The following is a 23980-nucleotide window of genomic DNA, read 5'->3' on the forward strand; positions in this document are numbered from 1 at the left end:
TTATGTATATCTAAAAAATTTTAAACTTAATTTAAATTGTTAATTTTTTTTACTTAACTTTTTTGATTTTTAAAAATCTATTTGGTTGTTTGAGACAAGGTCTCACTGTGCAGTCCAGGCTGGCCTTGAACTCACTATGTAGCCCACAACGGCCTCGAACTCACAGCCATCCTCCTGCCTCAGCGCCCCCACCCCAGCGCTGGGATTAAAAGTGTGCACCACCACACCTGGTGAGTATAATCCTCAAAATGTAAGTTCTGGGTTGTTGTTTTTTTTTTGTCTTTTGGAGACAGGGCCTCGCTATGCAGTTGAGGCTGGCTCACGCTCTCGGGGAGCGGCTGTCTCCCTCTAACACCAACGTAGGCGATGTGGTGGCTGGGCAGTTATGGACCTCAGAGTCAGCAAGCATCATTTAAAGCCAAAGACACCGAGATGAATAGGGCTTAGCAGAGACCACCTATGCGTTTCCTGTTTGGAGTAGTCAGCCAGGGACTAGGAGTGAACTGGCTCCAAGGCAGGGTCTTGCTATGGAGCCTAGGCCGGCCTTGAGCTTGCAGCGATCCTCCTGCCTCAGCCTCCCCGAGCGCTGGGATGACAGGCGTGCGCCACCACAGCCAGCAAACAGCTTTCTTTTCAAAAGAGCAGTCTGTCCTTAAAGTCCATCCCAAAGTGTAGCCCCACGCGTTCTCAAGCTCATCATCAGAAATCCCTGGGGCCACCGGGATGTGGCAGCCCACGCCTGTAATCCCAGCGCTCGGGGAGGCTGAGGCAGGAGGATCGCCAGTTAGAGTCCCACCTGGGCAATTTAGCCAATTAGTGAGACTCAGACTTTGAAAAGGGCTGAGATGTACTTCAGTGAAAGGCGCTGGGTTCACCCACACACACACTGGAAAAAAAATCTGGGCCAAGCCAGCTCCCCTCCTTCCTGTTCCTTTTGCAGAGCTCAGACCAACTGGCTGCGATTTTCCCATAGAACCCCTCAATGGCGGAATGCTGTTATTTGAAATTCGAAATATCGGCTCCTAAAGACAATGACCACAACTCATATTTTCCTGCACCCTCAAAGTCTTTGATTTATTTAATCATCACTGAATTTTCCCTTAATGTTCTTTTTTGGAGACAAGGTCTCGCTATGCAGTTCAGGCTGGCGTTAAACTCACTTTGTAGTCCAGGCTGGTCTCCAACTAACAACAACCCTCCTGCCTCAGCCTCCTGAGTGCTGGGATTACACCCGGCCTTCCCTTAATGTTCTTCACCTTCTTTAACTATGGAATCTAGAACTACACCTAACTCTCCTAGAAGTTTAACCAGATTGCCTTATAAAGGAACGGAAAATCCATCATCCTTATCTCTTAGCTCTCATTTTTAAAAATTATCAAACTCGTGCCGGGGAGATAGCTCAGTGGTACCAGCGCCTGCCTGCAAGTGCAAGGTCCTGAGTTAGATTCCCGGTGCAAAAAAAAAAAAAAAAGAGTCCTCAAACTCTTACTGATCCAGCTAGTATTTACCAGTCACTATGCCATCAGCCATCAGCATGCACTGTTTTAAAAAGTTTACCCTTCATTTGTTTTCTTTACTCTGCTGCAAGGGAAGGCGCATTTGCTTTAAAGAGTCCCCTCACCCGCATTACTGGATTCGATCGGGCGATCTCCCAGCTCGATTCTTGTGATCCCGAGGTGCTATGCAGCTTCTCTTCCCACACGGGCAATTCGCTTCTGAAGCCCAAGCCCAAAGTCCACCGCTCAGTTCCACTTCTGACCACTAGGTGGCACCAGGGCTTTGACTACCTTAGGAACTAGAAAAATGCTGGGGTCTGCCTTCGGTGACTTGTAAATCTTTGATTAATACTTTCTTTTAAAATAATTGGCTTATTTTTATCGGCGGGCTATAATAAGGTGCCCCTTCGGCCATTTATTCCTATGATCTGGACTAACGAGAAGAGCAGATAAAAATAAAATCACATGCGACTCATTCTTCAGCCTCCTGCCCTCTCCGCCGGCTCTGAGCCGGATGTAGACTTAGCAGCTTTGCTTCTGGCGGCAGCAGCCTCCGGCAGCGCCAGGGGCACATCTGGACTTCACAAGGTCAGATTCCTCTGCAAGCTTGAACGGGTCTGTGATAATCTGCTGTTGAAAGGCAAACCAAAAGGAAAAGGGGAGTTAGCGGTGTCCTGACGTACCCAAGCACTAATACTGTTTAAATTGACTTCCTAAGAAAGGACCTGAACTCTTACAGTTCCATGGGGTCCTGGGAGTAGCATCACTCGTTCTAGTGTGAGGGCGGACCTCTCTAATCGGGTTATTGCTACTTTCAAGGTAAACCTCACTAAGCCGGGTGTGGTGGCGCACGCCTGTAATCCCAGCACTCGGGAGGCTGAGGCAGGAGGATGGTTGCAAGTTGGAGACCAGCCTGGGCTAGAAAGTGAGCTCAAGGCCAGTCTGAACTGCACAGAGAGACCCTGTCTCAAAGAAAACAAGGTAAACCTCACTGACAGCTTCTGAAAGGTAGCCCTGTTGTGCCACAGGGCTGGTTCCACTCAGTTGATTTTGTATTCTGTGAGACCGAGAGATCTTGGAAGCTGAGGTACCGATATGCAGAAAGTCCTTTCCCAACTTCTAATCTCCGGCAGTAAAAATGTGCACAAACAAAGTCACACACACCAGGTGTAAGCAGTAACGTGTAACTGCCCATGTCCAAATGTTGAGATTGCCAACAATGGCAGAGTGAGTGGAATTTGCCAAGGATGAAATGCCCGTCGTTATTTCTCTTTCTTTCACTTTTTTTTTGTTGTTGTTGTCTTTTTGAGACAGGGTCTCACTATGCAGCTCAGGCTGGCCTTGAGCTCACTTATGCAGCCCAGGCTGGCCTCGAACTCGCGATGATCCTCCTGCCTCAGCCTCCCGAGTGCTGGGATTACAGGCGTGGGCCACCACGCTGGGCTTCCTTCTTTCACTTTTAAATGAGACACCTCCAATAGTAGTACCAAAGGACCAGAGAAAACCCAGGCCCAAAGATAGGAAATTAAGAGCATGAACGAGTCACCGTAAGCAAACAGCAATGAACTCATCAAACACAAATGTAAGCTGTCACTCTCTCTGGCTGCCCACACTCACAGGAGGGCGTACCAGGCAGTCCCGGCTCGACCTTCAGGAACCCAGACATCTCGTGGGCCTCTTCCTTTCCTGAAGAACCTCCCCGGTGGCCTCAGCCTCGCTGGCCTCAGTTTCCACCTTTCTAAAGTGCAAAGCTCTGTCTGGTCCTGCGCTCCCTCTCAGGCAGACCAGCGGCTGGCCGGGGCCCTGCACATCCAGGGGGACGGCATGCCGCGGTGCCTGCCCCCTTCCCGCACTTCCCCGCTCAGGACGCCGGCGCTCTTGGTGCGGAGAGGTTCCCTGCCATCTTTTCACCCAGAAAAACTACTTTTGTTTTTTTGAGGCAGGGTCTCGCTATGGAGTCCAGGCCGGCCTTGGATTCCCAGCGACCCTCCTGCACGCACCGCCAGCCTGGCACCCAGAAAAGTGAGCTCCACACTCTTCTTCCCACCGTCTTCTCTACACAGTGCGTGCCGGCACCAACACCACCTCCCAAAGCCGCCTCCTTGCCCAGAAGAACTCAAGCCGCGGAGGGAGTCGAGGCGGGAACCCGGGTAAGCCGTCCTCTGCCGCACCAGCACCCTGCGGTCTACACAAGCGCGAACACGTACAGCGACGTTCCGGGTACAACTGCCGGCTCTAGGATCAGACTTGGGCTCAAATCTACCGCGTTCCAGCTGTGCTGCCTTGGATATGCGTACGTGAACTCCTCGGAGCCTCGGGGTCTTCATCTGCGAAGTGAGCCCAGGAAAGGTGACTGTGGGGCCCACATGCTGCCTGGTTCACGCTCACTGTTCCGTAAGTTTCAGTGCGGTTGTTTGTATGATTATTACTACTCTTACCCAAAGCCAGACAGTCCACAGCACAAGTCCGGTCTGCACCGTCTTAGAAGCTGCAGTGGTTTCTTGTTTTGTTTCGGTTTGGCTTGGCTTGGGTTGGTGGCGGGGGTTAAGACAGGGTCTCACTATGTCGTTCCATCTGGCTGCAGTGTTTTAATAATGTAATTTTTAAAATAGTGAAATACTCTTTGCTTGCCAGAGTTTGAAAGGGTAGAACTCTCAAAAACCTCCATCGGGGGCCCGGGGTTTAGCTCAGCGGCACAGCGCCTGCCTGGTAAGCGTGAGGTCCTGAGTTCGATTCCCGGTACCAAAAGAAACAACACAAAGTAAAAGCCTCCATAGCCTTGACCCAAAGGCAGCAGCGAGGGGCGCATTCCTCCACTGCGGCACTCGGAGGACAAGGGGGTGTGACGCCCTGAAATGTCCTAGCGAGGGCTTAGATAAGTCTTCAGGCAGAGGATAAGCACATCCTCCTCCCAGAGCACAAGGTCCCATTTCTAGGCCACACAGCTGTTTCTTCTTTTCTTTGAGACAGGGTCTCCCTTTGTAGCTCAGGCTGGCCTTGAACTCACTCTGTAGCTCACAGCTGGCCTCTAACTCCCTCACAGGGATCCTCCTGCCTCAGTCGTTTGAGTGCTGGGATTATAGGCGTGTGCCAACACACCTGGCAAGCTGTTTGATTTTTAAAATCTGTCTTCAGTGTCAATTATCCCCCTTCAAAAGACTTGGAACTTGCACTTAGCCCAGCCCGGGGTGATAAGTGCTGCAGGCCGCTCCCGGTCAAAGGAGCTGAGCCTCAGTCACGTGGTGTCACCACAGGCTGGGAAGACCTTGGTCCGGGTAGGGAGGGTCCGCCGGCGAGTACCAAGTACAGCCAGGCAGGACCAAGGAGTTGCGGTGCGCTGGGCACAGCAGGTTGATGGTCAATTACGATAATGTGCTGTGTGTTTCAGAAAACTGGAAGTAAGGATTTGGAATCTTTTCATCAATAAATGATAAACTTTAAGGAGAAAGGTAATATTTACCCCCATGTAAACATTATACAATGTCTACCTGTATTAAAGCATCACGTGGTTCATCCAAAGTCTGTACAATTTTTATGCTTGTATATATATCAGTTTAAAAAATTTATGACGGCGCCAGGCGTGGTGGTGCACGCCTGTAATCCCAAGACTCGGGAGGCTGAGACAGAAGGATTGCTGCGAGTTCAAGACCAGCCTGGGCTACAAAGTGAGCTCAAGGCCAGCCTGAACTGCAGAGCGAGACCCTGTCTCAAAAAGACAAAAAAAAAAAAAGTCATAAAAAGTTTATGACCAATCTACAAATGTAGCACATAGGTGGCATGACATAAATTAGGCAGGACAGGGAAATGCAGATGGAAACTACACTGAGATTTCACCGCACTCCAGTTGGAACAGCTACTATCAGGGATATAAAAAAGCAATAATTGGCTGGGTGTGGTGGCGCACACCTGTAATCCCAGCATTCAGCAGGCTGAGGCAGGAAGATTGCCTCAAGTTCAAGGCCAGCCTGAGCTACACAGTGTGACCCTGTCTCAAAAACAAAACGAAACAAAGCAATAAATGCTGGTGAGGATGGCAGGGGGTGCTCCCATACTAATGGTGGGAATGTGAACTGGTACAGCCACGGTAGAAATCAGGATGGAGGTTCCTCCAAAAACTAAGACTAGAACAACCATGTGACCCAAATGACTCCTTGGTATAAACCCAAAGGAACTCGAGTCGGCACACTGCAGGGCTGCCTGCATGCCCATGTTTACTGCAGCACAATATACACAGCCAAGGTCGGAGCCACTTTAGTGCCTGTCAGCGGGATAAATGGATAAGGAAAATGTGGCAAGTGTGGTATACACACAGAAAGCGTCACCTGTAAAGAATGCAAATGTCTTATTTGCAGGAAAACAGATGGAATTTGAAATTACTGTGTTAAGTGGAATAATCCAGACTCAGAAAGACAAGTAGCAAATGTTTTCCCTAATGTGCAAAATTACAGGCAGAAAAAGTAGCAGCAGCCCAGGCGAAGTGGCACTGCCTGCACTCCAAGGCCTTGGCGGCTTGGGGTCACCGTAAACTTGAGGCCAGTCTGGGCTACACAGCGAGCTCAAAGCCAGCCTACACTGTGTGGTGAGACCCTGTGTCAAAACACACAGAAACAATGAAAGCAGAAGAGAGGGTTGAGGATATAGCTCAGTGGCACAAGCACCTGCCTGGCAAGCGTGAGGCCATGAGTTCGATTCCCGGTACCAAAAAAAAAAAAAAAGAAGAAGAAGAGAGACAAGCAAACGGGAACCAGGTAGCCTGGGAGAGTTACGAGGAGGTAACGAGATGGATATCAACAAACCGTGACACACGTGGAAGGAAATGAACCCGGTATGTTTTTTTTTGTTTTTGTTTTTTTTGGTTTTTCTCCGGTACCAGGAACCGAACTCACGACCTTGCACTTGCCAGGCAGGCGCTTTTGCCGCTGAGCTAAATCCCCAGCCCCATGAACCCGGTATGTTATAAAATTAATAGATACGAGCAAAATATATCTTAAACAATACTGATGAATAATAATAAAAGAAGTGAGGCAGAATGGCAAGGAGATTTTATGTTGCGATAAACCAGCTCAAATGCACAGACCGTTACAGTTCACTGCCAAGGGGAGGACAGTGCCGCCCTGCACGCAGTCCTGCTGGAGAGCACGCGGCTGCCCCCGCCTGCGCAAGGAGCAAACGTGCTACCTCCTCTGCTTGCAGCAGGAGTTTATCAGAAGCCTCACGGCTACAGGAAACACGCTAACTACTCTGACAATTCTTCTAACCAGTACTCAGGCATCAGCCGAGAGACCAGGGACATGGGCCAGGGGAAGGAAGCACCCCTGGGAAGTCTCAGGCCGGCCATCCACCTCTGTGCGCAAGGGAGGGTGGTGTCGTCAGTGCAGGCGGCCTGCTGTGTGAATGGGGTGTGTGTGTGTCTGTGTGTGTGTGTGTGTCTGTGTGTGTGTGTGTGTGTGTGTGCGTGTGCGCCCTGATGCTGCTGTGTTTGGAAGAGCCACCTGCTGAGTCCACTCTTCCCCCTGGGAAGGGCATCCTGTCCCTTGGCCACTGCTATGGGCAATTCAGTGGTCAGACGTTAAAGAAGGAAGAGCTGATGAATAGATCCCGGGCCTCTCTCCCAGCCAAGCGGGAACCCACACGCCCAGGCTCAAAGCCCAGCTGGCTTCCTCTGGCTGCTGGTGGGAAAGAACCGGAAGAGAAAACAGGTGCCAGGCATCTTCCGGCAGTCAGAGTGGGACACAAGAAGTAGCCTCCCTGCGGGGAGGGACGGAGGGAGGCAAGGAGGAAGCAGACCGAGCCGTGCAGAACGTCCCGGCTAGGGGCCGTCCTTCGGGTCAGAGACGGCTCTGACCTCGTGCTCACCGAGGCCCCCACTCGGAACCCGCACCGCTGTGGGCGATGCTGCCGCTGCAGGAGGCTGGAGACCGCAGACGCTGCTCAACAGCTGCCCCGAGCGTCCGGCTGCGAGGACGGCAAGACTCGGGGACAGGGCAAGGACTGGAAAGCTGTGGGTGACACCGCACACCTGGCCCTCACAGCACGCCTGCACGCTGCCCACCAGATCCAAGGAGATCCTTCCACGAGGACCGGATCGTCCTGGGCGTGAGAGGCGTGGCCACGTACAGTGACTGCGTGACAAGCGCCCTGGAAAAGCATGAGGATGCCCAGGCTACTGCGCAGGAACTGGGCACGCAATGAGCCATTTGCACCCCGCCGCTTCAAGGGCCCAGTGAAACCGTCTTGCAGCCCCTATGAAAAACCGACTGGCTTTCTTCCTGCTCAGCCCAACCATCGGACAGGATGTGTGAGGCGGCGGAGGCTACCGCTGAGAGCGACTGCGCATGATCGGGACGCAATGCAACTTTCCGCAAAGTCAGACGGGAAAAAGAGACAAGCAAGAGCGGGAGAAGAGAGTGGTGCATGCTTACAATCCCAGCACTTGAGAGGCTGAGACAGGAGGACCGCTAAGAGTTACAGACCAGCCTGGGCTACAAAGTGAGCTCAAGGCCAGCCTGAACTGCAGAGCGAGACCGAGTCTCAAAAAAAAACCTGAGGAAAAAAAAGGAGAAAAGAAATGCAGAGTTGATAGGATGACAGGAAGGCACACGAGATATGGTTTGCTTTGCGACACTACAGCCACTAAAAAGACAGCTCAACAGCATAAGGCAGCCTAATAGTCTTCTGGGAAGATCCTTTTTTTTTTAAGACAGGGTTTCACACTGCCGTTCAAGAACTCACACTGTGGCCCACTCTGGCCTTGAACTCGCAGCCATCTTCCTGCCTCAGCCTCCCAAGTGCTGGGATTACAGGCGTGTGCCACCACACCTGCCCTGGGAAGATCTTAAATCCAAACAACAGTTCCAACATTTCCCAGTTTTGGAGGAAGGTGAGAAATTTCTGGCTACGTGGACTGGATTCCCCCCAGGGTGGGCCCACAGACGCCCCAGAGTGAAGGCTTTAGGGGGATGACCAGAGACCTCACGTGGAAGTAGTTACTACTTCTCCAGGACAAGGGAAAGACCATGACTCTGGCAGACGCGGCGTAGAAGGTACACGCATCCGTGGCACCCAGAATGCTCTCCAGGCGACATGGGGGTGCGACCAGCAGGGTAAAACGCACACGGCTGCGCCTAGGAGTTGGGAGACGAGGCCTGAGCCACACGTGCTATTAACCTCCCCGGTCCCTGAGAGTACAGGTTTGGAGCAAAGGTGATTCTGACAGGGGAGCCCAACTGGGGCCCTGTTAGCCCTCAGCAGGCGGTCAGCCGGCCGTCGGGCCCAGCGGGACAAGAGGCCCGACACACTGAGACGAGAGACAATTACAAGATTCGAGGCCACGAGGTAGCTCCGTGGACGAGCATCTGCCTAGCTCGCCGGGAGGGCCTAGGTTCAGTTCCCGGTACTGTCCAGAAAAGAACAGAAAGAAAGAAAAGGGAAGGATGACAGCAGCTGGGATGTTTATGAGCTGCCCACAGAGCCTCCGAAGCCCTATCTGGTTAAAAAGAAAAAATCCAGGTAAAGCTCGGAGGACGACTTTCAATCACGGAAGCCGAGAACGTTCTCCAGACACACGCAGATCACATCCCCGCGCTGGCTCCGTGAGTGCTGTTAACTATCACCTCCAGACCTGCGACCCCAGACTCACGAGGCAGTTCCCCTTCCCTCGGAAGGAAGGCGGCTTGGTCCGAGGGCAGCCGTGCTGGGTTGTGACCACCGTGACACCCGGGGAAGCCTGTCCATTTCTCCCCATCTGGTTTCCCAGCGCACTCTAAACAGGCAAAGCCTTCAGAGCGTGCGGAGCTGGACGGCTGGAGCCCGGCCCGGGGAGGCCGCCCTTCCGTTCTAGCTGAAGGAAAATCAGTGCGTTCCGGGTACAGTGGTCTTAATGCCTCCCTCTCTCTGACCTACATTTTGGGAATCCAGCTGATCTCGCCGCTGTCCAGGACCACACCTCCGCCAGGAAGTCCGCAGTAAGCTGTGCTCCCCGCGGTCCTGGCTCCGCCTCACCTCCTTTAGTCCCCAGGACCCTGGTGTCGTCCTCACACAGGAAGAGCAGGGGGTTCCAGATCGGGACTCTGGACAGGCAAAGCCTGTCTAAAGGGACTAAACTTTGCTCTTAAGGACGGTCCAGGAGGGAAGAGCACAGGCGTTAACCTGGACAAGGACGTACGCTCAGTGTATCCCAAATCACTGTCAAATGCAAGCAACGGAAAAGCACAAGCTCACGCTTGCAGAAGTTCTGGGGGCCGGGAAGGCAACTCGGTGAAGGATCCGGGAGTCCTGGTCGGAACTCGAGCGCGGTGCGCACAGGCCTGAGGGGGCAGGAAAGGCAAGCAGCCAAAGCTCGTGACCTCCAAGCTTGTTTCTGGGTATGCAGCGTGTGAGCAGCAGCGCGCTAGGCGTCTCCCGCGTCCTCACGCCTGGGGAAGAGGTCGGCGCTCCCTCCACTCGAGCCTGAGGGTCACGGCGGTCGGGTCATTTACTCAAGTTCACCCCGAAGTGGCAGAGCCAGGATCCAAATGCGGGAGTCCAGCGCCTGTCACGCAATCCCACGCTTGGCTACCTTCCCGCTGCAGCAAGGGCGGCACGGTGCCCCACTTCCTGGGGCTTTCACGTTCAGTATTAAGAGTCGCACCGCTGTTAGGACCCCGGTGGGTGTTGGGAGAAACTCTGCTAGCCAGAAGCAGGACTGAACCCGTCACTAAGCCTGTTCCAAACAGTAAAATACTAGAAATAGGAAGGGGTGGCTGGGTATGGTGGCACACGCCTATAATCCCAGCACTCAGGAGGCTGAGGCAGGAGGACGGCTGTGAGTTCAAGGCCAGTCTAAACTACAAAGATCCTGTCTCTAAAATCCGAAAAAAGAAGGAATAATAGAATAATTATGATAGCCTAGACAGGGAAAAAGGTAAAAGTGTATGGGGGGAATGCAAAGAAGGGCATATTATAATATCTGTATAACTGTCTTTCTGACTTCTGCATAGGGTAGTTAACGGAAGATTACATGGGCTGCATTGTGATAAAATGCTTTAGAAAATACCATACCAATACTTCAGTTACTAGGATAATTCTAAATGTGAATCTAAACTGTTTTAGAAATAATCACTTAGAATATAGTGGGAAAATACATATACAGTATAATAAATACTGGCCTGAATATATATTTAAGAAATTAGGATATGCTCAAAACAGGAGAAATGATTATTTAATAAATTAAAAAAGGAAAATGGACTAGTTAATATTTGGAAGACAGTCACGCTCCTATTTCAATTTTTTTGGACAGAAAGTAGCTTTTTTTTTTTTTTTTTTTTTTGAGACAGGGTCTCGCTGTGCAGTTCAGGCTAGCTCTAAACTCACTGTGTAGCCCAGGCTGGCCTTGAACTCACAGTGATGCCTCAGCCTCCCCAGAGCTGGAATTACAGGCGTGCGCCACCACACCCGGCTAGAATGTAGCATTACTGATGAGTGTGATTAAGGAGGGAAAGTACAGAGGATGCTTCCATGAGTGCAGGGACCAACCCTTGTCCACAAGCTCAGGCTTGAGGACAGCGTATAAATCTTCTGATCTCCAAGAACTTGTACCCAAGTACAAGTGCAAGACTCAGGTGGACTTGATGACCCGGTCGGTGTGACCGGGCCACTGCTGTCCTCTGGGGTTCCCTGACGGGTCCCACACACCGGCCTGGAGTCTGGACGGGGACAGCGTAAGATCGGACGCAGGAACATTCCCTGGAAAGCACTGTCTCTTGGTTCCTCAAGGCAACCCACACGCGTGCCATCCCGCACACGCGCCATCCCCACCTCAGTGCTGAAGCCAAAGTGCACTTGAGATGGATTTAAAATGTTAAATGTGCAAACAAAGCAGTAAGTGCACTGGAAGAGTCTTCCTCATTCAGATTTGGCGCTGGATTTTCTGGTATGACACGAAAAGCACAGGCAAAGAAAAAACAGACGAACTGGAGTTCATCCAAATGAAAATCACATTTAAATGAGAGCCTCCTGTGCACCAAGGGACACGGTCAAGAGGGTGGAAGGACAGATCACAGAACGGGAGAAATTTCTGTGAATCTTATATCCAACAAGGGTCGAGTACAGTGCTGCCTCAGTTCATGAACTTAACTCGTCCCACAGTTCCGGGAAAGATGGCTCAGTAGTGTTCGTCACCGGATGCAGAATTCACAAACAAAAACCAAACTGTCCACAAACAAAAGTGTTTGTGAACCCAGGCACCACCACATTTAGACTATATTAAAAAAACCTGGGGCTGGGGATTTAGCTCAGCGGCAAAGCGCCTGCCTGGCAAGCGCAAGGTCGTGAGTTCGGTTCCTGGTACCGGAGAAAAAAAAAAAAAAAAAAAAAACAAAAAAAAAACTACAACTCAGCAACAAAAAGACATCCAACCCAATTTAAAAATGGGCAGTGGAAAAGCAAAATAAAAAGTGAGCAAGGGACTTGACTAGGCATTTCTCCAGAGAATATATACAAACAGCCAACAAGCACATGAAAAAACAGTCACCATCACCAATCACCAGGGAAAATGCAAACCAAAACTACAATGACGGGGCTGGGGAGTTAGCTCAGCGGCACAGCGCCTGCCTGGCAAGCACGAGGTCATGAGCTCGATTCCCAGTACCGGAAAAAAACAAAACAAGCAAAAAAAAAAAAAAAACTACAATGATAATACCCCATGAATTTTTGGATGGCTACAATAAAAAAAGACAGAAAATAGCAAGCATGGGAAATTGGAACCCTCACAATTGCAGCTAGGAATGTAAGACAGTGCAGCCACTGTGGAAAACAGCTCGGTGGGTTCAAAAGTGAAACACAGAACTGTTAACCCCATAATTCCATTTTTTTTTCATCTTTTTGAGACAGGGTCTTGCTGTGCAGTTCAGGCTGGCCTTGAGCTCACTTTGTAGCCCAGGCTGGCCTCAAACTCGCAATGATCCTCCTGCCTCAGCCTCTCAAGTGCTGGGATTACAGGTGTGCACCACTATGCCTGGTTTGATTTGTGCATTTTTAAGTGGTTAAACAGGTGCTGGTGTAATGGTGCATGAGTAATCTCAGCATTTGGGAGGCTGAGGCAGAAGGATCTCTGTGAGTGATAAGATAAAATGAGGCCCTATCCCTGTCTCTAAAAACCAAAGGGAAAAAAGTGAATTTTTGTTGCTGTTTTGAAAGAGTCTTGCTGTGCAGTTCAGGAGGGCTTGAACTCACTACAGATTCCTGTAGCTCAGGCTGGCCTCAAATTTGCACAGTCTTCTTGCCTCAGTGTCCTGAGTACTGGGTTATAGGTGTGAGCCTCCACCCCTGGAGAAAAATGTGAAAAACACTTTTCTTTTCTTTTTTTTTTTCTTTTTTTTGGAGACAGGGTCTCACTATGCAGCTCAGGTGGGCCTTGACCTCATCATGTAGCCCAGGCTGACCTTGAATTCATAGAGATCCTTCTGCCTCGGCTTCCCTAGTGCTAAGATTATAGGTATGTGCCACTACACTTGGCAAAAGATGAATTTTTTTATCAGTTTTCATAAAATACTAGAAGAAAATACAGATCCATGTATAAGGTTCACATGGGGTTAACCTTTCTATCTCTTTTTCTTTTTGACAAGTCTTAAACTCCTGGGCTCAAGTGATTCGTCTGACTCAGCCTACCAGGTAGCTAGAACTATAGATGTGCACCATTGCACTTGGCACTTTTTTTGTCTTTTTGAGACAGGGTCTCACTATGCGGTTCAGGCTGGCCTTGAGCTCACTTTGTAGCCCAGGCTGGCCTTGAACTTGCAACAATCCTCCTGCCTCAGCCTCCAGAGTGCTGGGATTACAAGCAGGCGCCACTGCACCCGGCCACGGCACATTTTTTTTTAAAGGTACCTCTTTGTAATTTTTGGTTTGTTTGTGGTTTTTTTTTGTTTTTTTTTGTTTTTTTTTTTTTTTTTGGACCTCTTTAAAAGCTTGATAAAAGTAACAAATCCTTTCCCAAGAAAATACACATCCACACATATAATTTTAAGGATCTCAGAGATGCCCCAAAGTCTATTCATAGATATACTAGCACCAAAGGTTACTGACTTGTCAGGATTCAGGGAGTGAAGTTATAAAATAAATTAAAACCCTTTTATAGATGCAAACACCGTGACTCATGACTTTAGTAGTGGTCTGAGGGGCGGGCCATGGCTTCCCCTGAATGCTTCTCTCAGGAAAGGCCTGAACAGCAAACAAACCTGAGAGTCAGACCCCGAGCAGCCGCCGGATGTTGGCAAACTCTCTCCACCTGGCCTGAAGAGAAAATCTCGAGCAAACCTCGAATTCTTCAAGACAGCTGCCGTTTCTTCGTCCACTTCGACAAGGTCACCTTGCTAGGACACAAAGGACGCATATTAAAGGGGCCACTGCGGTCTCACTGGGAGGAAAACGCGCGGCAGTTATACTCAGCCCTGGCGTTTCCGAATTGCAAACCTAACTTATAGGGCAAGGTTCTTTTATCTCCATTACTGATGAAATGGGGCAGGAATTACTTTGGTGGGTTGGTGTTTCCGTTTTAAGCCGAAGGAGAAGGTTTTGTTCAGTGGTCTCTAGACAGTTTTGGTAACATCTGAACCTCGTGAAGTATGATTTCGCTGATTTAAATGTGTGATCTTTTAAAATCTGAGGAGACTTGCCTTTTACCAACTTGTCCTGCCATTTTGTGCCACAGCCCAGGCCTGGCAGTGGTGGCTTCAGACCCAGGCCTGCTCCGAAGTCTGGGTTTGGAGTCCCCATCTCACACGAGCATGCTGCCATCCTCTTGTCACATAGTGGGAACTCGTGAGTAGGGTTGAGACAGCTCGTGTGCCTCCTGCTGCCCCCGCTGTGTCAGTGGGGCCATTTGGTTTGGGTGAGCCCTGCCTACTGGGGCTCCCTGTCAACACCCATGGCTCCACTGAGAGTGGGCTCTCGGTGCCCACACTTGTCCTGTGGATTGTTTTATAGTCACACTTGTCCACCTATAATCCCAGCACTCAGAGGCTGAGGCAGGAGAATCATCATGAGTTCAAGACCAGCCTGGGCTGCATAGTGAGTTTAAGGCCAGCCTGAACTACATGAGACCCTGTCTCAAGAAACAAAACAAAAAATACAAACTAATGCCAGAAAAATGTGAAACAATGTGAGGGCAAGAAAAACTACTTAGTTCTCTGTCTCTCCCTCTGTCTTGCTATCTGTCTCTTCCACTGCTTTTGCTGTCTTCCACTGTCATGAACTGTTGCCCTCTGTCATGTCCCACCCTGTGTTTGAGCTAGCCACTTATGGACTGAAACCTCTACAAACTGTGAGCTAAATAAACCTTCCTTCTTTAACCCTGGGTGTCAGATATTTCATCTCAGCAATGAGAAACATAAAGACAGGATCTGTTACCAGAGAAGTGGGGTCACTGCTGTGACTGTTCCTGACCATGTAGTTCAGGAACCTTTGGATCTGACTTGTGGGAAGAGTTTGGAAAGGTTCAGAGATGCCAGCTGGAAAAGACGAGCTGGAACACCTTTGGCTGTTCTCTGTGGGAGATTCTGGTCAGTGCTCAGAAGACCAGAAGGCTGAGAGAAATCCTGCTGGTAAAGAACCGGCTCAGGTGCTTTTGGTTGGGAAAAATGACTGCATTGGCTACTGGACTCCAGATGATGTGTGTTATGGCTTGGCAGAAAGTTTACTTGCATTTTCCTTTGTCCACAGATTATGCCTGAGACTAAGATTCAGGGCAGCTGACTGATTAATCTGGAAAATAAATTTCAAGTTTGAGCCTGTAGCATGGCTACTGTTGGGGGGCTTTTGGCCAACATCTTTTGAGGTTGAGAATCAAAAGCAAAGAGCCCAGCAGAATGATTTAAAGCATTGTGAATTTGGCCAGAAAGGAAGCTCTGGTAAAGCTGTGGACTGCAAAGATAGAGCAGAGGAGATCCTGACTGGTGAGAAGGAACAGAAGAGTAGAAAAGATGGCCTGAGGGCACCACAAGAAGCAGCAGGGCTCCACCCTTTGCAGCCTCAAAACTGCAAAGGTGAAAGACTTTGCTTTCAGAAGAGAACCCAGAGCACCATATGCCAGAATGCTGGCAGCCTAGAGAATTTGTTCCTCAGAACTGGGTTCAGAGTGCTCAGCAGTCTAGGTTCTCAACCCCTACAGCCAAGAGAGGGAAGCCTGGCTACTGTGCCAGCTGGCAGCAGACCTTGGCATCATCCACATGGCACTGGTTTTAGGTGCATGCAGAATGCATGAGTTGTGGGGTCAGGAAGGCTTCCATACAACTTTCAGAATCTGTGCACCTGGGAGGCCAGGCAGTGTGTCTCTGAGAGGGCAGTGTGTGAAGCTGTGAATGTGAAGTCAAAGGTGAGGTGGAGACCCCAGAAGTTTGAAGAAGCCAGGAGTGTGGATCATCTGAGGAAACCTGCAAGGAGGGAGCACAGTGGGCCCAAGAGAGAAGCTATGGGAGCTACAACCACTAGAAGTACAGTAAGGGTGGAGCCACCCAAGCCCTTTGGAGTTCACATTTTGCCACAGATTGCCTCAGATGCTGCACATGGAACTACAGAATTACTGTTTGCCCTGATGGATTTTAGACTTGTTTTGGTCCCATTCCTTTGTACCTCCGTTTGTAACTTTGGAATGGAAATGTCTATCTTGTACCACTGAATGCTTGACATGTTTACAGTCATCCCTCACTATATCACGGTTCACTTATTACAGCCTCACTATATTGTGGGTTTTTAAAAAAATATATCTAATTCTGTATCTGGGAGTTTTTATTATACTGCAGGATTTTGTGGTATATTGTACCCATAAAGAATTTCACATGTTGTTAAAATACATAGGTTTAAGAGTGTAGAAAGTGTTTAAGAGCATATGAAGTGTTTATGAGAGTACGGGAAAGGTTAATAAGAGAGTGGGAAAGGTTTATAGGAGTGTGGGAAGAGTTTATAAAGCCTTAAAATATATATAAACAATAAAATAAATATAATGCCGCTACTTCACAGGTTTTCACCTATAGCGGGGGTCTCTGTAATATAACTCCCGCGATAGGTGAGGGATCGCTGTAACTTTCTTTTCATTTGTACAAAGCCTCACAGCTAAGAGTTTGTTTTAGATATTGGAGGAGACTTGGGACTCGGACTTTTCAGCAATGCTGAAACTATTAGGACTCTGGCAACTCTTAGAAATGGACTAAATGCCTTTTGCATAAAGGGATGTGCATGAGTCGTTAGGGGGTCAGGGGTTGAATGTTACGGTTTATGTCTGGATGTCCCCCCAAAGCCTCATGCAGTCATGGGTCTCAGGCTTTTTGGAGTGACTGAATCTGGAGTGTGCAATGCTGGGAGTAAGGGTGCTGGGATTAAGGGTGGGTGATTGCTGGGTCAGTCCACTGATTGGCTTGTCACCACCCAAATCCCAGCAATCTGGATAAGGTAAAAGGAGCAGAAAGAGGTCTGCCTGTCTGTCTGTCTGTCTGTCTGTCTGTCTCTCTCTCTCATTGCTTTTGCTGTCTTCCACTGCCATGAACTGTTGCCCCTCTGTCATGTGCCACTCTGCCTTGGAGCCAGCCAATTATGGAGGGAAACCTCTACAGACTGTGAGCTAAATAAATCTTTCCTCCTTTAAAAAAATTTTTTTAAAAAGGTACTTAGAGACTGGGCAAGAGCAGAAAGACTGCCAGAAGCCATGAGCACTTTCTCTTTTCTTTTTGGTGGTACTGGGGATATAACCCAGAGCCCCATATGTGCTCGGCAACTGCTCTATCACCGAATTACACCCGTAACCCCATGAACATTTCTATTTACCTTAAATGTGAAGTTCGCATCAAATATTAGCTCTTTCTCGTGTCCGGTGATTCCTCCATTGTAAACCACTTGGCATTTTTCAGCTGGTTCTGCCTGAGGGAGTTTGAAGAGGCGAAACGTGGCGGAGACAAAGCGACAGTCACCTAAAAGCAAACGCGATGGTTCGTCCCCAGCGCACCAGCAGCGTGGGTCTGCTCAGCAGTAAGGAACCAAACACCGCCTAAAGGTAATTTCTTTCCTTGCATGTCATCAATGATCTGCTTGGGTGTTTATTTACTGAGTAACTTCAATAAGATTTACTAAATATCAGACGGGGGCGGGGGGCTGCCATCATTCAGGAGACGAGAGGGACGTTGCCAGTGACATGAGCTCTCCCTCGTGAGGCCAGCCAGTAGCACCAGTCACCCCATGTAAATGATTCTAGTGGCAGTGACCACTGTCCCTCCGGTCACTTCTTACCAGTAACTCTTTCCAGCTCCTCGTTTTGGATCGTGATGAGACTGGCAGTAACCAAACGTGGAGTGCAGAAGCCAATTTCCCGCACAAGGATGGCAAGATTCTTCCAGTACAATGCGCCCCCCAGGCACTCACCTTAGAAAAGAACCACGGACTGGTCATACATGAGGCAGTATGAAGGAAACTAATCCTCCATGGAATTAATCAGCTCATAGTGTCAGTTAAAACACGGGGCCTGCAAATGAGCTAACCGAACGCCTCCACTAATGTCTAGAAAGTCACAGTTAAAGCAGGGATTGTGAGCAAATGGCTTCTGGGAACAGTTCCGCAGCTCAGCCACTGAGGCATCAGCTCGCTCAGCTGCAGTCCGAATATTCATGTGTGTGTCAGGTCACAGGCACATTCTGCTAAAGCTGCAATGTGGGGATAAAACAGTATAAACAGGAAATTACACACTGCTTCTTAGCTCCCTCCACACTGATCCTAAAATGATCTACTACTAGAAGAGTAATTACTACTAATGTTCACAAGGCATTTTATAAATTGTCTTGAAGTACAAAGATGTACTAAACAGCTGGGTGTGGTGGCACACACCTGCAATCCCAGCACTTGGGAGGCTGAGGCAGGAGGATTGCTGTGAGTTCGAAGCCAGCCTGACCTATGCTACAAGTTCAAGGTTAGCCTGCATTACATAGCAAGACCCTGCCTCAAATAACAAACAAACATATACTAAAGAGAAGTTTTACTTACCACATCAATAAACTGAAAACAAACTGAAATGATCATCAGCAGAGACATGGTTAAAGTAACAGATAAACAACATAGCTGTATAATACAAACATTTTTAAGGTATTTAAAAATTCTTTTTTTTTTTTTTTTTTTGGTTTTTCTCCGGTCCCGGGAACCGAACTCACGACCTTGCACTTGCCAAGCAGGCGCTTTTGCCGCTGAGCTAAATCCCCAGCCCCTAAAAATTCTTTAGGCTTAGAAACTATGCCAAATAAACAAAATTAGAATATTAAATTCTATGTTAAAGATATTATCATGGAATATAGGATTACACATATTTTAAAAAATATTTTCTTGCTTTTTAGCAATGTCTGTTTATACATATAAATTTTGTTACTGGTAATTTAACTCAGAACTTCATGCTTACCAGGCCGGCACTGTGCCACTGAGCTATATCCCTGGCCCTATTAATGTTATTATTATAACTAGTTTTATTCTTTGGAGACAGGGTCTCACTGTGTACTCCAAGTTGGCCTTGAACTCAGTGATCCTCCTGCCTCAGCCTCCCAAGTACTTGGATTGCAGACAGGCACCACCATGCCTAGCTTGCTTATCACTGTATGAAAAGTTAACATATTTTATTTCACTTTTTGGCAAAGTTTCACATTTATTAGAGGTAGGAAAAATTAAAAGAAGGGTGGGGGGAAATGTGCTTTGCAGAACAAGTTTGGGCCAAATGAAAAGGGAAGAAAAAAATAAAAACAAACATAAACGTGCAGGCTAGAGTATACCATGAGAGGTGCAGCGGCCAACGTAATTTCTTTTACAGAATTTTTTTTTTGTGTGGTACCAGGAATCGAACTCATGACCTCACACTTGCAATGCAGGCACTGTGCCACTGAGCTATATCCCTGGCCCAACATAATTTACTTTAAAAGAAAGAACTTTTAATTTCATAGACGGACCATCAGCACGCATTTCACTCCTCAGCGTCCAGAGGCTCCACTGGACCTGACGGCGAAAAGTGACAGCGAAGAAATAAAAAGTACAAAAGAGAGGGAGCAAGAGGGGACAAGAGGCCACCGACTCTGCAGCCCTGGCCTGCGTCCCCCACCATGCTTCCCCAGGATTTTCATTCCTCACCCCACCTAATCTTCTTTTTTTTTTGGTTTTTCTCCGGTACCGGGAACCGAACTCATGACCTTGCGCTTGCCAGGCAGGTGCTTTGCCGCTGAGCTAAATCCCCAGCCCGCCACCTAATCTTCTTAAGGGCCCTATAAGGTAGATTGTGCTGTTATATTTAGTTTACAGTTTCTTTTTCTTGTTTGTTTGTTTGTTTTTGTTTTTCTTCCAGTACCAGGAATCGAACTCAGGACCTTGCACTTTCCAGGCAGGCGCTTTGCCACTAAGCTACATCCCCAGCCCCCAGTTTACAGTTTCAAAAATAAGGGTTAAAGCGATTCATCGTTAAATTGTCCAGGATCATGTCCCTTTCGAGTGCCAAAGGCTGGGGGCACCCCAGCCGCCTGGCCTTCATGCCCCAGGGTCTCACAGCAAACCACCTCGTCCCAGCTGGCGGCAGAAGGCAGCTCTGCACATAAAGAATTATTTGCCTTAAAGAAAAAAAAAAAGAACACCTACCCCATAAAACTTTGTGCATCCTGATTTCTTCTGGCAACTCAAGGCTGGCAAGGACGTCACTGAAGTACAGCTCGCCACCGGGCTGAAGCCAGGCAGGCAAGGTTAGACACAGGCAAGGTTAGAGATTACAGAGAAATGGATGAGGGCGGCAGATTGATTTCAAAACCCCACGAGGAATATCTGAGCTGACATTGACCGAGCCGACCCTCTGTGAACAAATAAACGCTTTCCTCATCGGTCAGTAGATAAGGGCCAGATGTCTTTCCCTCAGCGCTCAACGTGTCATAAATCACCTTCTAGATCTCTCTGCTACAGACATTTAGCTTGCCTCAAATTTTAGCAGTCAGAACTAAATGCAGTCCCAGGTGGCTGTAAAACTAACAGAAGACATTAACAGTCTTTATAGACTCTTTTAAATTTTTATTAGTACGTGGGGGGTTGGTACCAGGAATTGAACTCGGGACCTTGTGCTTGCCAGGCAGGCGCTGTGCCCTGACCTCTTAGTACATGTTTGCAGTATGTCGTGATTACATTTACTGTAGGCAATTCATACATGTACACAGCTCAATTCTTTCTTTCTCTCTCTTATTTTTTTGAGACAGGGTCTCGCTATGTAGTTCAGGCTGGCCTTGAACTCACTATGTAGCCCAGGCCTCTCTCAAATTTGTGGTGACCCTCCTGCCTCAGCCTCTCCAGTGCTGGGATTACAGGCGTGCACCACCACAGCTGGCACATGCCGGATTACAATAGCTTCCCCCCCGCCCGTTCTCTCTCATTTTACACTTTCCCTCCCCTTTCCAACTTGGCAGGCGGAGTAAAAGCCTTCAGGTCAGGGCTGGCAGAACAGCACTCATCTCAGCAGAGCCCAGGAACGTCCGGTTCCCTGATCTCACCCCCGCTCACCTTCAGCACGCGGTACGCCTCCCGCAGCACTTGCTGTTTGTCAGGCACAAGGTTAATGACACAGTTAGAGCTAAGAGACAAAGACAGACGTTAGACGGCTCATAGCCTTCCAGTTCCTGAAGGCGGCCCCCACCGTTCTGTCAAATCCGCCCCAGTCCTCCGGCCTCCCTCCCCTCTCCCCTACATTCAGGGTTTCTCAAGATAAAAGAAGTGAGCAGAGTGTTCAAAGTCTCAGTAAACTTTTTTTTTGACATAGGGTCTCACAATGTAGTTTAGCCTGTCCTTGAACTCACTGTGTAGCCCATGCTGGCCTCAAACTTGATGCGGTCCTCCTGCCTCAGCCTCCTAATTATAGGGATGCACCACCATGCCTAGCTCAGGTTGTACTTTTTAATGCACATTCATACGTGCATACTTTATTATTATTTATTTATCATCATTATTATTGTGGTACTTGGGTCCAAACACAGGGCCCCTCTATCACCTAGCCATTGTTATTTCAGGGTACACTCCTACTTATAAAAAATTACTGTTAAAACAGTATGTTGAGCCAGGTGTGATGGAGCCTGCCTGTAATCCCAGCACTCAGGAGGCTGAGGCAAGAGGATGGCTGTGATTTCCAGATCAGCCTGGGCTCCACAGGGAGACCTTGTCTTAAAAAACTCAAACAAAAGTAAACCCGTCTGTCATGTCATGCCAGTACAGCCTCATATATCTTTTTTTTTTCTTTTTTGTCTTTCTGAGACAGGGTCTCACTATGCAGTTCAGGCCGGCCTTGAGCTCCCTTTGTAGCCCAGGCTATTCTCAAACTCGCAATGATCCTCCTGCCTCAGCCTCCCGAGTGCTGGGATTACAGGCGTGCGCCACCACGCCTGGCTTCACACATCTCTTTTACTGCATCTCCTGATTGCACCCTTTCCTCTCAGGCATTTATTCTTGCTGCTTTATTGATCACGGCCCAAGGAGTGATAAGCTATATGATGTTCACAGAAGGAGAAATCGCAGAGTGACGTTTTCTCAGAACATGCCATTGCTGCTAAGTCACCCATGACTATACTAGAGATAAGGATCTGGCTGGTCTCTGGCGCTCCTTGGGCTGTGGTAAATGCTCTCCTGGGTTGGGGTGCTCTGTGCCCAGTGGACTACAAGCGGCTCAGATCAAGTCTCTCCCTGCATGAAGACGTGCTGAGTTCACTTTAACATCTTCCAGGAGAGTCAAGTCACCACAGATGGCGAGATGTGTGTGTCCCTAACAGAAATGGGCTTTGCTCGTGATTACAAGGACACAGTCCTACACAATAATGTCGTAACTCTCGTCCTGGATTCCTGCGTCTGCCAACTTCTCAATGTAGCCGTGAATAAAGTTCACATTGGGGGTCTGGAAGCCATATTTTTTCATGTGGTAGTCAACATACTTTTTAGCCACTTCCACCTAAGGGGAAAAAGTATAGATTTGATGATCAACAGATTTTCAAATTTTACTACCTTTTCCCTAAATTTTCCTATTACTTATAGAATATACTTCCCCCAGACTATTTTGAATAAACATACAAGATTCCTATGGAGATGAGGATATGCTACAGCCTTGTACATAAACTCCCTGGATTTTGCCTGAAAAAGCCCCTCCCCCTCAATGACAGAATCTTTCAGGACAGATGACATTGGGGGAAAAGAGGAAATTTTGTGTGTCATCATACAATTCATACATCAGCTAAAAATGCTGACCTTGTGTTCTCCCAAAAGAACCTCTAAACTGGACCTGGATGTGGTGGCACATGCCTGTAACCCGGCACTCAGGAGGCTGAGGCAGGAGCATCACTGCAAGTTCAAGGCCAGCCTGGGCTACAAGTGAGCTGCAGGCCAGCTTGAACTGCACAGTGAGACCCTGTCTCAAAAAGACAAAAATAAAAATAAAGAACCTCTAAGCCAGGAATGGTGCACACACCTGTAATCCCAGCACTGAGGAGGCTGAGGCAAGAGAACTGCTGCAAGTTTGAGGTCAGCTTGGGCTACACAGTGAGTTCAAGGCTGGCCTGAACTACATAGGGAAACTGTCTCAAAAAAAAAAAAAAAGAAAGAAAAGAAAAGAAAAGAAACTCTAACTCTCAACATTCTTCACTTCCAGGACAAAAAGCACTAGAGATTTAAATGATCATTGCTAAATCACGGGCTTCTTCAATTACCCTTGAAGAGTCCAAAGGGAATTATCTTTTGAGGAATATACTAGAGACTCTCTCCCCAAGTCTCGGCCTTACCTGGCCTTCAGTCATGTCTATTCCTGTGACATGTCCTTTCTCACCAACCAGCTGGCTGAGTGCATAGCAATCTCTGCCACTGCCGCTACCCAGATCCAAAACCCAGCAGTCTTCCAGACGCTCAGGGATGACCAGGCCACAGCCGTAATACCTGAGAAATGGAAGATGCGGACACGCGGCACCTCCCCGACCCTTCCCGCTTCCTTCCCCTCCTCGCCTTCCTCCTCCCTTCATCACGAACTGTCACTTCTACGCGGACCTTTAGCCTCCTGCAGGACGCCAGAGGCTCCCTGCAGGGGCACCGTGTGTGTGCTTCAGCATGATACTGTGGGCACTACATCAGGTACCAAGACTTAGATAAATCAGCTGAGACATTTGTGGAATAAAGCATTTGGACGTCAGCTGCTGAGCGCCTAATTCAGGCCCAGGACTGCTGGTTACTGGGGAGAACTTTCTGATCCTCCTGCCTCAGCCTGCCGGAGCGCTGGGATTACAGGTGTGCGCCACCAGCCCGGCTTGCACGGGAACTGCGGAAGTGAAACGTAAGCACAGAAGACATCGGGCACACGGAGCGGCGCAGGGAGCAGGGCCCGCGCGCTTCGGGGCGGAAGGCGTCCAGGAGCCGGCAGGGCAGGCCTTCCGAGGAGGGGGAAGGTCCGAGGGAGCCACGGCTGGCTGGGGCGGGAGAGCGGAGGCCCGGGTGCG

At 48.9% G+C, this 23980-nt stretch overlaps 1 protein-coding gene across 2 annotated transcripts; it reads right to left on the bottom strand.

Annotated features, from left to right (window-relative positions):
- Positions 1–1047: 1047 nt before the first annotated feature.
- On the bottom strand, positions 1048–23426 carry As3mt (arsenite methyltransferase; the record flags this gene model as incomplete). Of its 2 annotated transcripts, none has more annotated exon segments than XM_005403819.2 (8): positions 1048–2123; positions 13712–13846; positions 17292–17434; positions 17751–17882; positions 20118–20199; positions 21021–21090; positions 22316–22452; positions 23276–23426. In XM_005403819.2, coding segments are annotated over 8 exon segments (955 nt in total), but the record flags the coding sequence as incomplete, so codon positions are not given.
- Between the last annotated feature and the right edge of the window lie 554 nt (positions 23427–23980).

This window comes from Chinchilla lanigera, unplaced genomic scaffold (assembly GCF_000276665.1).
Source record: "Chinchilla lanigera isolate Chin_1 unplaced genomic scaffold, ChiLan1.0 scaffold00084, whole genome shotgun sequence".
In the NCBI taxonomy this organism is placed as follows: domain Eukaryota; kingdom Metazoa; phylum Chordata; class Mammalia; order Rodentia; family Chinchillidae; genus Chinchilla; species Chinchilla lanigera.